Source organism: Pseudophryne corroboree, chromosome 1, assembly GCF_028390025.1.
Source record: "Pseudophryne corroboree isolate aPseCor3 chromosome 1, aPseCor3.hap2, whole genome shotgun sequence".
Lineage (NCBI taxonomy): Eukaryota > Metazoa > Chordata > Amphibia > Anura > Myobatrachidae > Pseudophryne > Pseudophryne corroboree.
Window position 1 is genome coordinate 1,197,009,041 of NC_086444.1, and position 16,476 is coordinate 1,197,025,516.

At 47.1% G+C, this 16,476-nt stretch overlaps 2 protein-coding genes and 1 long non-coding RNA gene across 3 annotated transcripts in view; 1 reads left to right on the forward strand and 2 right to left on the reverse strand.

The window, feature by feature from the left end:
- Positions 1–16,476, reverse strand: part of CTNNA2 (catenin alpha 2) — a 2,737,142-nt gene that overhangs the window by 2,630,002 nt on the left and 90,664 nt on the right. The window lies entirely within an intron of this gene.
- LOC135051298 (paraneoplastic antigen Ma1 homolog) lies at positions 698–1,981 on the reverse strand. Its single transcript, XM_063957361.1, has one exon. The coding sequence runs from the start codon at positions 1,979–1,981 to the stop codon at positions 698–700; it is 1,284 nt and encodes a 427-aa protein (XP_063813431.1).
- Positions 2,396–16,476, forward strand: part of LOC135017836 (uncharacterized) — a 79,313-nt gene continuing 65,232 nt past the window's right edge. The window contains exon 1 of the long non-coding RNA XR_010215666.1: positions 2,396–2,438. This is a non-coding gene — a long non-coding RNA (uncharacterized LOC135017836). The remainder of the gene's footprint in view (positions 2,439–16,476) is intronic.

Consider the following 16,476-nt stretch of genomic DNA (forward strand, 5'->3'; position numbering starts at 1 on the left):
TTAATCTTATGTTCCACTCCTATTGCAGTGCCTAGATCCCATTCTTCAACGGAAAAGACCCCTTTTCGATCGATTAGTTCTCCTAATAGCTGTTCTTGTGCCGTCGGTGTTAGATCACTCTCTTGGAAACATTTCCGTAGTTTGTTACTAAAACTGTCATCTTCTGGTCTGGTGGAATTAGATTCATAAGTAGTAGTAGAGCATATAGCGACTTCATTATGAACGGAATATTGGATTTTATGGCTGATAGCTCTATCCATTTCTTTTGTCAAATTGATCCCATCTTGGGACAGACACCAATCAGCAAGAGTACGGAATAAATTCGAGTTTGTCCCTACTATAATTGGTACTGCCTCTCGATTTCCAGGGGGGTCAGGACAGATTAACGCAATAAATGGTATGGGAATTTCTGAATTATTTAAATGTGGATGAAATTCAATATGGGTAGCAATATAACCCAAATACGGATATTTTTGGTCACTCAACCCCCATATCACCAATCCATCCACAGGTAATATGGGTACCTCCGACAAATGTTGTTGATACCAACTCTCAAAGATTATTGAAACTTGGGATCCACTATCCAATAATACTCTACATAGCTGACCATTGATAGCTGCCGATATCACAGGGGCCTGTCCCATCATCCCGTCAGGAAGGATAGTAGGCCACCCAGCGCCCCCCATTGCACATACCACTATTGTCCGGGAGTCGATGCGGGGTTCATCGACGTCCCTTCCTGGTTTTCCGACGGAGTGGTATTTCTTCTATCATGAGAGTCTATATGCAGTTCATAATTTCCCAATTGAGGGCACTCGAAAGATCGATGTCCCATCTGGCCACACCGATAACAAATAACTTGATCTCTATTCTCCATTCGTCGGATAGATCCTCTCCCCCTTCCACGACTATCTTGAAGTGATACATTTCTCTGTAGTGTTATTATTTGATCGAGTTTCTTATTTTGTTCTTCTAATAGTTTATATAGTTTTTCATTTGGGGAGAGAACATTGGGAGCGGGGTCAACCGGTGAAGGCAATACAACTTTTACCCTTTTTAAACTTCTTTCCCTATTTTCTATTTGGACTTCTTCCAATTTCACATCTTTAATCAATTCACTTAAGGTAGGTGGTTTCGCCCCTGGTCCACTACACCTTAGTCGTTGTGCCACGGGATGGGTAGTTAGGGCTCCTCTCAATAATTGTTTGAGGCGTCGCTCATCAATTTCAGATGACTGGATCCCTCCTTTATCTAGGAGCTTATATAAAATCTTATCTATCCGATAGATAAAGTTAGTGAGACTTTCTGTGGGTTCTTGGTATGTCTGGTTTAATCTTACCAATATATCCCCTAGGTCCTCCAATATTCCGAATGAGTAATCCAGGGCGTTAAAGTAATCTTTCAAGGTGGCATTTGGATTACTACGGCGAGTGGCATGTATGATTCCCATAGCAGGGCCCCTTAAACTTTCTACAATCCTCTGTTTTTTTATGTGTTCAGGACAACGCCACTCTTCTGAATGTTGGATAGCAGCTTCCCGCCAAGCATCATATCCTTCTTCTCCGGTAGGTATAGGAAGTATTCCAGAAAATACTCGGAGTCTCCTGTAACCTCCTTCATAGTGCCAACGTTCGAAATGGCTCACTACTTTGTCCATAACAGTCTCAACTTGCGGCTCTATATTTTCACCAGAGGTAGCTTTAGGCAGATCTTTAATCATAGGAGGTTGAGCATCATCTCCCCTTTGTAGCGGATGTTCTGCTGTTAATACCACTCTCTCCTCCACTCTGATAGGCTCGGAACCTCCTTGATCACTATCGATAATATTCCTAGGCCACATTATTTGCCATCTCCTACTCATTTCTCCTCCTACCATCACATTGGCTGGAATAAGAGACGAATCTAAATATTCTTTTGTAGTTATCAATAGAGCCCTAATTTCTCCGGTCTCTCTCTTCCATTTATCCACTATAATGGGCATTTTTACGCCCCATAGTTTCTGTACTTCTGCAAGCACTTCTGCATCAGTAATTCCAACAAAGTTTCCCAATATACCTAAACTGCAAGGTATAATTACACCATGGTCGTTACACCAACGATAGATATCATGTTCAGTTATAGCTTCCATGATAGATGAACAAGTAAGTATGCTATTAGGTAATCCTCAGAATCTCAGCAGTGCCTCCAGTGTAGCACTATGTTCTATTTACCATGGGATGTAGGTGTGAACTTTGATTGGGAGTGCCTCCACCCAAGTCGGGTCCCTGTACCAAAGATTAGGACAGAGTAAAATGGGGTAGACTTGGGAATACCCACATGCAATAGGTGGTATTGTTACTCTTCTGTGAATTATATGATACTTGTCTACACTTATACCGTATTTCTTTTACCTACAGATTACCTTGGTCTCCGAGATTCGTCGTTCTCTCCGGATTGTGGTGAGTATTATTGTTGGATGGGTGAAATAACTGACAACAACCGATTTAAGCAAATACATTAAGTGAATTTACTATAATAGTACAATCCGTTAAATTCTATTACGAATATATTAACAAGTTATTATAATTACGTTAAACATTAATCAATTTTCCCAATACATATACAATATTACTGGTAACCAAAGGTATAATATAGACATATAGGACTACTCTGCTTAAAGGCTAAGGTACCATCAATAGATATATATATATGCATATATATTTACGAATACCTAGGTATTAAAGTTTTTCGCTATTTTAGTTCCTTCCGACAACTGCTGTCAATTAAAGGGAGGAGAAGTATAATTATCCTGTAGGTTGTTTTCTATCTTCTTTCTAGGCGAAATATTAACACAGTCATGAGACAGGGAATAAGGACTGAGTAATAATAAACTAAATTATATCCAGAGCTGTAGCTTAAGGGTATCCACGGGGTAAATATCTGTCTCTTTCCAATACTGTAATAATCTCAATCCACAATTCCTATTTCCATTTCACTTTGATGGACTCGATTTTTACTGTTGGCATCGGTGTAGGGTAATACTATTGTCTCCAGTTCGGGTGACGCTTTAGTGGGGAGCTGGGCACTAAGTGTGCGGAGAAAACTCTGTGGTAATAACAAATTAATACTTTCACCACTCTGTATTTTACGGCTCACAGTAATATAAATGGAGATATTGGTAGGTAGACATCTTTATGAGAGGTAGAGGAAGGCAATCGATACATATATATGTTGTCTCCAAATGCTGGAAGCAGCTACAGTCTTTATAAATGGAATATATATAGGTATATTGGTATATTCGATAATATTCGATTATACTGGGAAAAAGTCTTTCGCTAGGCCACTGTAGGAAACTTATAATTGGTTATCTCTCCTCATATTTGTCGAAGGCATTTGATGGAATATATAGACTTTTCCTGTTACCCGGAGTGGGAATAAATGTCTATAACGGTGGGGGGTTTATAAGGAGCACTTTACTGCAGCCACGTCGGTAAAACTCAGTGTATTTGATCATAACCGTTCAATTTGTACTGCTAATGTCTGATAAGGTCCTATTTAGTACTTTAATTATCTATCTCACTGGTTAAGCTCCAGTGGATAATTAGGCACCGGGGAGGGTTAATGACGCGCAAGAGGAGATACCTTGTTCAGTGTATCAGGTATCCACGTCTCTCTCTGCTGCGCTGTCCTCGGTACTTCTGTTCTGCTCCGCTCCCCCAGCTCCCAGACCTGCCACGGCTCTCGTCTTCCTTTCCGCTCTACGGTTTCCTCCGATACCGGGAAACCGTCCCCGCTCTCTGCCTGTCACAGCCGCCGGTCAATCCTTTTATTTCTCCGTCACCCAGCCGTCCTTCCTCGTTCAGGCTCCGTCTTCCCTCTCCGCAGTGCCGCTCTTGCTTCTCTCTCTCTCCTCACCAACTGCCCATCTCCAACGGCTTTTTTCCGCTGACGTCTCTATCCGGGTCTCCACGGGAGATCCTCGCTCTCCCTCTTGTCACGAGCCACCGCTATCCAACATTATAGGAATTTCAACCTCAGTCCCATTCCCTCATATGCACCGTATATTAAAGCCTATACACATTCTATCACATTTAGTAATAAAGAAGTTATAACTTATACTATTATCCTTATAATATACTTGACACTATATATATATATATATATCATACTAATCATGCTACATGTGTGAAATGGGGACTCTAGTGTGGGGATTTAATGTATCAAGGGCATTGTGGTGTGTGGCATAATATGGTGCAGGGGGCATTACTGTGTGGGGCTTAATATGGTAGATTTTTTTTTTCCTGTGGTGGTCGTGATCTGTTGGAGCAGGGTCAAAAACTGGATTGCGAGGTAGTCTTTTCAGACGAGGCCATGCCCATTCAGATGAGGCCACGCCCCCTTGTCGGGTGCGCACATAAGTTTTTTTTTAATCTAGGTGCGTGTGTGGGGGGGGGCACATTTTTTTATCTCATTGGGGGCGCATTTTTAAATCTCGCACTTCGAGCCAAATTGGCTAGAAACAGCCCTGGAAGTAACGTGCAGAGAGAATTAGATTTGGGTGGGGTGTGTTCACACTGAAATCTAAATTGCAGTGTATAAATAAAGCAGCCAGTATTTACTAGAGATGAGCGGGTTCGGTTCCTCGGAATCCGAACCCGCCCGAACTTCAGGTTTTTTTACACGGGTCCGAGCGACTCGGATCTTCCCGCCTTGCTCGGTTAACCCGAGCGCGCCCGAACGTCATCATCCCGCTGTCGGATTCTCGCGAAGCTCGGATTCTATCGCGAGACTCGGATTCTATATAAGGAGCCGCGCGTCGCCGCCATTTTCACACGTGCACTGAGATTGATAGGGAGAGGACGTGGCTGGCGTCCTCTCCGTTTATAGAGAAGAGAGTGAGACTAGAGTAGAGAGAGACGCAGTATTTACTTTAGTAATTTTGGGGAGCATTAGGAGGAGTACTACTACTTGCTGAAGTGATAGTGTGACTGTATATCTGACTTGTGGGGGAGACAGTGGGGAGCAGTTAGAGTCTGAGAGCAGGAGTACATATTTTAACGTACAGTGCACACTTTTGCTGCCAGAGTGCCACACTGCCATTGTGACCACACTGACCACCAGTATATATTGTGATTGTCTGCTTAGGAGTACTACTTGCAAGTTGCTGATAGTGTGACCAGTGACCTGACCACCAGTTTAATTAATCACCACCAGTTTAATATATATATATATATATAATTGTATATAATATATATATATAATTGTATACCACCTACCCGTTTTTTTTTTCTTTCTTCTTGATACATACTACTATAGTAGCTTACTGTAGCAGTCTGCGGTGCTGCTGAGCTGACAGTGTCCAGCAGGTCCGTCATCAGTCATTACATAATAAATATATATACCTGTCCGGCTGCAGTACTAGTGATATTATATATATATATATATATTAATTTCATCTCATTATCATCCAGTCTATATTAGCAGCAGACACAGTACGGTAGTCCACGGCTGTAGCTACCTCTGTGTCGGCAGTCGCTCGTCCATCCATAATTGTATACCACCTACCCGTGGTTTTTTTTTTCTTTCTTCTTGATACATACTACTATAGTAGCTTACTGTAGCAGTCTGCAGTGCTGCTGAGCTGACAGTGTCCAGCAGGTCCGTCATCAGTCATTACATAATAAATATATATACCTGTCCGGCTGCAGTACTAGTGATATTATATATATATATATTAATTTCATCTCATTATCATCCAGTCTATATTAGCAGCAGACACAGTATGGTAGTCCACGGCTGTAGCTACCTCTGTGTCGGCAGTCGCTCGTCCATCCATAATTGTATACCACCTACCCGTGGTTTTTTTTTTTCTTTCTTCTTGATACATACTACTATAGTAGCTTACTGTAGCAGTCTGCGGTGCTGCTGAGCTGACAGTGTCCAGCAGGTCCGTCATCAGTCATTACATAATAAATATATATACCTGTCCGGCTGCAGTACTAGTGATATTATATATATATATATTAATTTCATCTCATTATCATCCAGTCTATATTAGCAGCAGACACAGTACGGTAGTCCACGGCTGTAGCTACCTCTGTGTCGGCAGTCGCTCGTCCATCCATAATTGTATACCACCTACCCGTGGTTTTTTTTTTTCTTTCTTTTTGATACATACTACTATAGTAGCTTACTGTAGCAGTCTGCGGTGCTGCTGAGCTGACAGTGTCCAGCAGGTCCGTCATCAGTCATTACATAATAAATATATATACCTGTCCGGCTGCAGTACTAGTGATATTATATATATATATATATATATATATATATATTAATTTCATCTCATTATCATCCAGTCTATATAAGCAGCAGACACAGTACGGTAGTCCACGGCTGTAGCTACCTCTGTGTCGGCAGTCGCTCGTCCATCCATAATTGTATACCACCTACCCGTGGTTTTTTTTCTTTTCTTTCTTCTTGATACATACTACTATAGTAGCTTACTGTAGCAGTCTGCGGTGCTGCTGAGCTGACAGTGTCCAGCAGGTCCGTCATCAGTCATTACATAATAAATATATATACCTGTCCGGCTGCAGTACTAGTGATATTATATATATATATATATATTAATTTCATCTCATTATCATCCAGTCTATATTAGCAGCAGACACAGTACGGTAGTCCACGGCTGTAGCTACCTCTGTGTCGGCAGTCGCTCGTCCATCCATAATTGTATACCACCTACCCGTGGTTTTTTTTTTCTTTCTTCTTGATACATACTACTATAGTAGCTTACTGTAGCAGACTGCTGTGCTGCTGAGCTGACAGTGTCCAGCAGGTCCGTCATCAGTCATTACATAATAAATATATATACCTGTCCGGCTGCAGTACTAGTGATATTATATATATATATTAATTTCATCTCATTATCATCCAGTCTATATTAGCAGCAGACACAGTACGGTAGTCCACGGCTGTAGCTACCTCTGTGTCGGCAGTCGCTCGTCCATCCATAATTGTATACCACCTACCCGTGGTTTTTTTTTTCTTTCTTCTTGATACATACTACTATAGTAGCTTACTGTAGCAGTCTGCGGTGCTGCTGAGCTGACAGTGTCCAGCAGGTCCATCATCAGTCATTACATAATAAATATATATACCTGTCCGGCTGCAGTACTAGTGATATTATATATATATATATTAATTTCATCTCATTATCATCCAGTCTATATTAGCAGCAGACACAGTACGGTAGTCCACGGCTGTAGCTACCTCTGTGTCGGCAGTCGCTCGTCCATCCATAAGTATACTAGTATCCATCCATCTCCATTGTTTACCTGAGGTGCCTTTTAGTTGTGCCTATTAAAATATGGAGAACAAAAATGTTGAGGTTCCATAATTAGGGAAAGATCAAGATCCACTTCCACCTCGTGCTGAAGCTGCTGCCACTAGTCATGGCCGAGACGATGAAATGCCAGCAACGTCGTCTGCCAAGGCCGATGCCCAATGTCATAGTACAGAGCATGTAAAATCCAAAACACCAAATATCAGTAAAAAAAGGACTCCAAAATCTAAAATAAAATTGTCGGAGGAGAAGCGTAAACTTGCCAATATGCCATTTACCACACGGAGTGGCAAGGAACGGCTGAGGCCCTGGCCTATGTTCATGGCTAGTGGTTCAGCTTCACATGAGGATGGAAGCACTCAGCCTCTCGCTAGAAAAATGAAAAGACTCAAGCTGGCAAAAGCACCGCAAAGAACTGTGCGTTCTTCGAAATCCCAAATCCACAAGGAGAGTCCAATTGTGTCGGTTGCGATGCCTGACCTTCCCAACACTGGACGTGAAGAGCATGCGCCTTCCACCATTTGCACGCCCCCTGCAAGTGCTGGAAGGAGCACCCGCAGTCCAGTTCCTGATAGTCAGATTGAAGATGTCAGTGTTGAAGTACACCAGGATGAGGAGGATATGGGTGTTGCTGGCGCTGGGGAGGAAATTGACAAGGAGGATTCTGATGGTGAGGTGGTTTGTTTAAGTCAGGCACCCGGGGAGATACCTGTTGTCTGTGGGAGGAATAGGGCCGTTGACATGCCTGGTGAAAATACCAAAAAAATCAGCTCTTCGGTGTGGAAGTATTTCAACAGAAATGCGGACAACATTTGTCAAGCCGTGTGTTGCCTTTGTCAAGCTGTAATAAGTAGGGGTAAGGACGTTAACCACCTCGGAACATCCTCCCTTATACGTCACCTGCAGCGCATTCATAATAAGTCAGTGACAAGTTCAAAAACTTTGGGCGACAGCGGAAGCAGTGCACTGAGCAGTAAATCCCTTCCTCTTGTAACCAAGCTCACGCAAACCACCCCACCAACTCCCTCAGTGTCAATTTCCTCCTTCCCCAGGAATGCCAATAGTCCTGCAGGCCATGTCACTGGCAATTCTGACGAGTCCTCTCCTGCCTGGGATTCCTCCGATGCATCCTTGCGTGTAACGCCTACTGCTGCTGGCGCTGCTGTTGTTGCTGCTGGGAGTCGATGGTCATCCCAGAGGGGAAGTCGTAAGCCCACTTTTACTACTTCCACCAAGCAATTGACTGTCCAACAGTCCTTTGCGAGGAAGATGAAATATCACAGCAGTCATCCTGTTGCAAAGCGGATAACTGAGGCCTTGACAACTATGTTGGTGTTGGACGTGCGTCCGGTATCCGCCGTTAGTTCACAGGGAACTAGACAATTTCTTGAGGTAGTGTGCCCCCGTTACCAAATACCATCTAGGTTCCACTTCTCTAGGCAGGCTATACCGAGAATGTACACGGACGTCAGAAAAAGACTCACCAGTGTCCTAAAAAATGCAGTTGTACCCAATGTCCACTTAACCACGGACATGTGGACAAGTGGAGCAGGGCATGGTCAGGACTATATGACTGTGACAGCCCACTGGGTAGATGTATGGACTCCCGCCGCAAGAACAGCAGCGGCGGCACCAGTAGCAGCATCTCGCAAACGCCAACTCTTTCCTAGGCAGGCTACGCTTTGTATCACCGGTTTCCAGAATACGCACACAGCTGAAAACCTCTTACGGCAACTGAGGAAGATCATCGCGGAATGGCTTACCCCAATTGGACTCTCCTGTGGATTTGTGGCATCGGACAACGCCAGCAATATTGTGTGTGCATTAAATATGGGCAAATTCCAACACGTCCCATGTTTTGCACATACCTTGAATTTGGTGGTGCAGAATTTTTAAAAAAACGACAGGGGCGTGCAAGAGATGCTGTCGGTGGCCAGAAGAATTGCGGGACACTTTCGGCGTACAGGCACCACGTACAGAAGACTGGAGCACCACCAAAAACGCCTGAACCTGCCCTGCCATCATCTGAAGCAAGAAGTGGTAACGAGGTGGAATTCAACCCTATATATGCTTCAGAGGTTGGAGGAGCAGCAAAAGGCCATTCAAGCCTATACAATTGAGCACGATATAGGAGGTGGAATGTACCTGTCTCAAGCGCAGTGGAGAATGATTTCAACGTTGTGCAAGGTTCTGCAACCTTTTGAACTTGCCACACGTGAAGTCAGTTCAGACACTGCCAGCCTGAGTCAGGTCATTCCCCTCATCAGGCTTTTGCAGAAGAAGCTGGAGACATTGAAGGAGGAGCTAACACAGAGCGATTCCGCTAGGCATGTGGGACTTGTGGATGGAGCCCTTAATTCGCTTAACAAGGATTCACGGGTGGTCAATCTGTTGAAATCAGAGCACTACATTTTGGCCACCGTGCTCGATCCTAGATTTAAAACCTACCTTGGATCTCTCTTTCCGGCAGACACAAGTCTGCTGGGGTTCAAAGACCTGCTGGTGACAAAATTGTCAAGTCAAGCGGAACGCGACCTGTCAACATCTCCTCCTTCACATTCTCCCGCAACTGGGGGTGCGAGGAAAAGGCTCAGAATTCCGAGCCCACCCGCTGGCGGTGATGCAGGGCAGTCTGGAGCGACTGCTGATGCTGACATCTGGTCCGGACTGAAGGACCTGACAACGATTACAGACATGTCGTCTACTGTCACTGCATATGATTCTGTCACCATTGAAAGAATGGTGGAGGATTATATGAGTGACCGCATCCAAGTAGGCACGTCAGACAGTCCGTACTTATACTGGCAGGAAAAAGAGGCAATTTGGAGGCCCTTGCACAAACTGGCTTTATTCTACCTAAGTTGCCCTCCCACAAGTGTGTACTCCGAAAGAGTGTTTAGTGCCGCCGCTCACCTTGTCAGCAATCTGCGACGAGGTTACTTCCAGAAAATGTGGAGAAAATGATGTTCATTAAAATGAATTATAATCAATTCCTCCGTGGAGACATTGACCAGCAGCAATTGCCTCCACAAAGTACACAGGGAGCTGAGATGGTGGATTCCAGTGGGGACGAATTGATAATCTGTGAGGAGGGGGATGTACACGGTGATATATCGGAGGATGATGATGAGGTGGACATCTTGCCTCTGTAGAGCCAGTTTGTGCAAGGAGAGATTAATTGCTTCTTTTTCGGTGGGGGTCCAAACCAACCCGTCATTTCAGTCACAGTCGTGTGGCAGACCCTGTCACTGAAATGATGGGTTGGTTAAAGTGTGCATGTCCTGTTTATACAACATAAGGGTGGGTGGGAGGGCCCAAGGACAATTCCATCTTGCACCTCTTTTTTTCTTTCATTTTTATTTGCGTCATGTGCTGTTTGGGGAGTGTTTTTTGGAAGGGCCATCCTGCGTGACACTGCAGTGCCACTCCTAGATGGGCCAGGTGTTTGTGTCGGCCACTAGGGTCGCTTAGCTTACTCACACAGCTACCTCATTGCGCCTCTTTTTTTCTTCTTTGCGTCATGTGCTGTTTGGGGAGTGTTTTTTGGAAGGGCCATCCTGCGTGACACTGCAGTGCCACTCCTAGATGGGCCAGGTGTTTGTGTCGGCCACTAGGGTCGCTTAGCTTACTCACACAGCTACCTCATTGCGCCTCTTTTTTTCTTCTTTGCGTCATGTGCTGTTGGGGAGTGTTTTTTGGAAGGGCCATCCTGCGTGACACTGCAGTGCCACTCCTAGATGGGCCAGGTGTTTGTGTCGGCCACTAGGGTCGCTTAGCTTACTCACACAGCTACCTCATTGCGCCTCTTTTTTTCTTCTTTGCGTCATGTGCTGTTTGGGGAGTGTTTTTTGGAAGGGCCATCCTGCGTGACACTGCAGTGCCACTCCTAGATGGGCCAGGTGTTTGTGTCGGCCACTAGGGTCGCTTAGCTTACTCACACAGCTACCTCATTGCGCCTCTTTTTTTCTTCTTTGCGTCATGTGCTGTTTGGGGAGTGTTTTTTGGAAGGGCCATCCTGCGTGACACTGCAGTGCCACTCCTAGATGGGCCAGGTGTTTGTGTCGGCCACTAGGGTCGCTTAGCTTACTCACACAGCTACCTCATTGCGCCTCTTTTTTTCTTTGCGTCATGTGCTGTTTGGGGAGTGTTTTTTGGAAGGGCCATCCTGCGTGACACTGCAGTGCCACTCCTAGATGGGCCAGGTGTTTGTGTCGGCCACTAGGGTCGCTTAGCTTACTCACACAGCTACCTCATTGCGCCTCTTTTTTTCTTCTTTGCGTCATGTGCTGTTTGGGGAGTGTTTTTTGGAAGGGCCATCCTGCGTGACACTGCAGTGCCACTCCTAGATGGGCCAGGTGTTTGTGTCGGCCACTAGGGTCGCTTATCTTACTCACACAGCTACCTTATTGCGCCTCTTTTTTTCTTTGCGTCATGTGCTGTTTGGGGAGTGTTTTTTGGAAGGGCCATCCTGCGTGACACTGCAGTGCCACTCTTAGATGGGCCAGGTGTTTGTGTCGGCCACTAGGGTCGCTTAGCTTACTCACACAGCTACCTCATTGCGCCTCTTTTTTTCTTTGCGTCATGTGCTGTTTGGGGAGTGTTTTTTGGAAGGGCCATCCTGCGTGACACTGCAGTGCCACTCCTAGATGGGCCAGGTGTTTGTGTCGGCCACTAGGGTCGCTTAGCTTACTCACACAGCTACCTCATTGCGCCTCTTTTTTTCTTTGCGTCATGTGCTGTTTGGGGAGTGTTTTTTGGAAGGGTCATCCTGCGTGACACTGCAGTGCCACTCCTAGATGGGCCAGGTGTTTGTGTCGGCCACTAGGGTCGCTTAGCTTACTCACACAGCTACCTCAATGCGCCTCTTTTTTTCTTTGCGTCATGTGCTGTTTGTGGAGTGTTTTTTTAAGGGCCATCCTGCGTGACACTGCAGTGCCACTCCTAGATGGGCCAGGTGTTTGTGTCGGCCACTAGGGTCGCTTATCTTACTCACACAGCTACCTCATTGCGCCTCTTTTTTTCTTTGCGTCATGTGCTGTTTGGGGAGTGTTTTTTGGAAGGGCCATTCTGCGTGACACTGCAGTGCCACTCCTAGATGGGCCAGGTGTTTGTGTCGGCCACTAGGGTCGCTTAGCTTAGTCATCCAGCGACCTCGGTGCAAATTTTAGGACTAAAAATAATATTGTGAGGTGTGAGGTATTCAGAATAGACTGAAAATGAGTGGAAATTATGGTTTTTGAGGTTAATAATACTTTCGGATCAAAATGACCCCCAAATTCTATGATTTAAGCTGTTTTTTAGTGTTTTTTGAAAAAAACACCCGAATCCAAAACACACCCGAATCCGACAAAAAAAATTCGGTGAGGTTTTGCCAAAACGCGGTCGAACCCAAAACACGGCCGCGGAACCGAACCCAAAACCAAAACACAAAACCCGAAAAATTTCAAGTGCACATCTCTAGTATTTACCCTGCACAGAAACAATATAACCCACCCAACTCTAACTCTCTCTGCACATGTTACATCTGCCCCCACCTGCAGTGCACATGATTTTGCCCATTCGCTAACAAATTTGCTGCTGCGATCAGGTCTGAATTAGGCCCGCAATTCGAAACAGGTTAGAGGTGAGCTGCAGTACAAAGCCATCACCCCTTCAGGTTCTGGGGAGGAGGTAAGAGAAGTTCATTGGGCAAGACTGAGCGCGTGTTCTGAATCGCAGCAGGGAAAGGCCCTGAATCAGGACGTGTCCCTAGGTCGCAGTCTGCACTGTCTGCAAGAAATGACTGTGACCTAGAGCCAGCAATGTTCTCACAGGACATTCTGTAGGATGGGGAATCCTGTGAGGAACAAGTGAGTGTTTGCAATGACATTCATGTGCACCTGAGTGGAAGGAATGGAGATGTGCCTTTGGCGGTAAAGGAGAAGAGGTTATTGACAAATGTTAAAGAGAGCTGGAAAACGTAGAGGTATTAGTCCGACCGAAGGCTGAATATATATATGTAAGCACTAAGGTCATATTAAACCACAAGGGGTTTTGAGGGTTGCCACTTTAAGGATGTGTTATGATTGTTTTTATTTGTTCTGGCATGATTAGGGGTCAGCCAATGGTGGTCAAGTGGGGAGGAGAGTTTTGTTTGAAACTAGGCTGAGGCAGATTATCTGCCTCTTGGTTCCTGTTTTTCTGGACAGAGAAGTACTCCATTTTGGGCTCTCATAGTCACTGATAATTCTTTCCCTGTGCTGTTTTTCCTAATCTTTGATTTTCTTTTGCATTTCTTACTACCTTCTGTTTCATCTCCTATACTTCTCTCGGCTACGGCTGCTGGCTTCGACACTGCTCCCCGCCGCGCTCGCAGGTCTGAGCCCGGCGCTACTCTCAGCGGGAGTGCGGTCGAGTGGTGCTCTCCCCCCGGCGGTGGCGGTTGGCGGGGATGCTGCTGGGGGGTCCGGACGCGGGCGTTCATGCTCCCGCGCTCGCCGGGCTGCCCCTGCGGCTAATGTAAGTGCTTCGCCCATACGGCCGAGCACCGCGGCCGCCGGGTCCAGGCAGCAGCGCAGGCTCCACAGGATCTCCTCGGCGGCGACCGCTGCCGGGGGATCAGGACGCGGGCGTCCACCCTCCCGAGATCTGTGCAGTAGAGGGGGCGGGACTTAGCTCCGTGCTGCAGTTTCACTGGCATGCAGGAGGGGGAGGCTGTGGCTGCTTGCCATCACAGGGGACAGGCAGGGCAGGCTTCTTCCTCTCCTGTGGTGCCACAGAATAGGGGTGGCAGGCGGGGGAGAGGTATTAGGGCTAATTATGATAAGCCTCCAGTGCAGGGGGACAATCAGGGGGCAGCAGGCGGCCACAGCCTGGAACAGGGGGCTGACGGGTCCAGTAGGGTAGTAGGGGCTGCCGCTAGCGTCCTACTGTATAGCGAGGTGGTGAGTCATGGGGGGCATTCACATGGTGGAGCGGCGGTTGGGACCACGGATGTGGTGTCTTCAACTGCGTTCCATCGTACTGCCGTTCTAGGACTGGCACCTGGGCTCCCGAGTACATCAGTCATGGTGGATAGGGTCGAGCAGTCACCGCGGACCCAGGTTACGTGGGTCCGGGAGGGCTGCATAGGCACAGCACCTTCTTTAACTCTGCCTCGGGTGCTGTCTCCATTGTGCAGGGCTAAGCGGGCATGGCTACAGCGCTCCTGTTTAATTCCTCAGAGGTACTCCACCCTCGCGGTCACGCCAGCGCTCCCTGTCACCGTCACTACCGCATCGGTGAATGCTACCCCTGACCATTCCGAAGCGTTGGAGGTTGTCCAAAAGTTGGTGTCGCTGGCGGAGGTTTTGGCCCCATTGTTGGCGGGGTTACCTTCGCAGGCAACTGGCACGGCAGCTGGGCAATCTGGTCCGGATACTACATCTTTTCAGATGGCGCATGGACAGGAACAGCTAGGTACCCTTGCTGGTCAGGTGCTTGCTGCGTTGGGGGTTCAGACGTCCCTTTCTTCCGCCCAGCTTGATACCAGGACTTCTGCTCCCACTGTCTCTTTCGATGCCTCGTTGTCCGCTCCTTTTCCGGATGTCTCCACAGGTGCTACCCCGGATGTCGTGGAGGTGCAAGCCGCTTCGAGTCATGCGGCAGAAGATGATGCGGTTGCAGGTCCTTCAGGTGGGTCTTCTGTGCCTGCCAAGCGATCCAGCAAGCGGGCAGTATCGTCGTCATCTTCCTCTAGTTCCAGTTTGGATAGCTCAGAAGGGAAGGGTGCAAAACGGTCAAGGCGCAGCCGTCGCCATTCTAGACATAGGGCTAGGAGGTCCCGCTCCTGCAGTGAAAGCAGTTCTGGGTCACCGGTGTACCCGCGGGGGGGAGGTAGTCCATTGCGATAATATGGCGGTGCTTTGCGGTTTGCGCCGTAGAATTCATGATAGAATTAAAAAGGGGAAGTACGGTAATGTGTTTGCTCTGACAGCTAAGAATAAGAAAGCGCTTAGGGCAGCAAAGCGGCGAGGAGGCGTGGGTGAAGATACTTATTGTTCATATCACAGATGGCAGGCTGGGTTTTCATGTTCGCTGCATGTTATATGGAGACCAGGCCTCAGGAGCACATGAATGTCATCAAGTATCTCCATTTGATACATTCCATGTTCCGCTCCGATAGTGATAATTCTTGGCGAACGTATGATGAGGAATTCCGGCGCAAGCAGCCGGGTACCTCTATTATTGACTTTGGGTGTAAAGATGTTGAGGTGTGGCTGGAGCTCCCACGGTGAACTTCTGCCCAGGCAGTCCCCGCGCTGCGGCGTCCACAACCTCCCTTTCGAGGGGCTCCTCCATCGCCAAATCCGGGTAGGTGTTATGCCTTCAACAATTCCAGCTGTCCGGCAGGTACCCGTTGTAGATTTAGGCATGCTTGCGTCCGCTGCGGAGGTTCACACCCCGCTGAAGACTGCCTACGTGCAAAAGCAGGGCATGCCACCGTCCGACCGTCCGCAGGGGGCGGGTCTAAGTAAGGCCGCATCTCCAATCCGACTCAGCCGGATAGAGCGTTGGTTGAGGATGTATCCCAACAGGGCTGAGGCTGAGTTTTTGTATTCAGGTTTTCGAGACGGTTTTCTGTTGCCAATTTTTGGGGCGGTCCCGGTGGGGTTACCAAAAAATGTGAAATCTGCAAGGGAATTGCCGCAGGTGGTGTTGGAGAGGGTGCGAACCCTTTGGCGGACCTGGTTCTGTCTCCGGTGGGTGTTGTCCCCAAGAAGGAAGCAGGTAAATATCGGCTGATACAGCATTTGTCTTACCCATGGGGATCCTCGGTAAACGATGCCATTCCTGCAGAATTGTGTCGAGTGCGATATCAGTCGTTCGATCAGGCATTGGATCTGGTTAGAGCTTCTGGTCAGGGATACTTGTTGGCCAAGATTGATGTGGAATCTGCCTTTCGCCTGCTGCCACTACATCCTGAGTCGTTTCGGTTCATGGGCTTTCGCTTGTCTAGCGGTTTCTACGTTGACAAGTGCTTGCCCATGGGCTGTTCTATTTTGTGCGCCTTTTTCGAACGTTTTAGCACTTTTCTACACTGGTGCATGATGGCTGGTGCATGATGGCTGGCACCGGAGAACGCGTGGTGGCTCACTACCTTGAGGATTTCCTGTGCATTGAGCCGGCAGATTTGC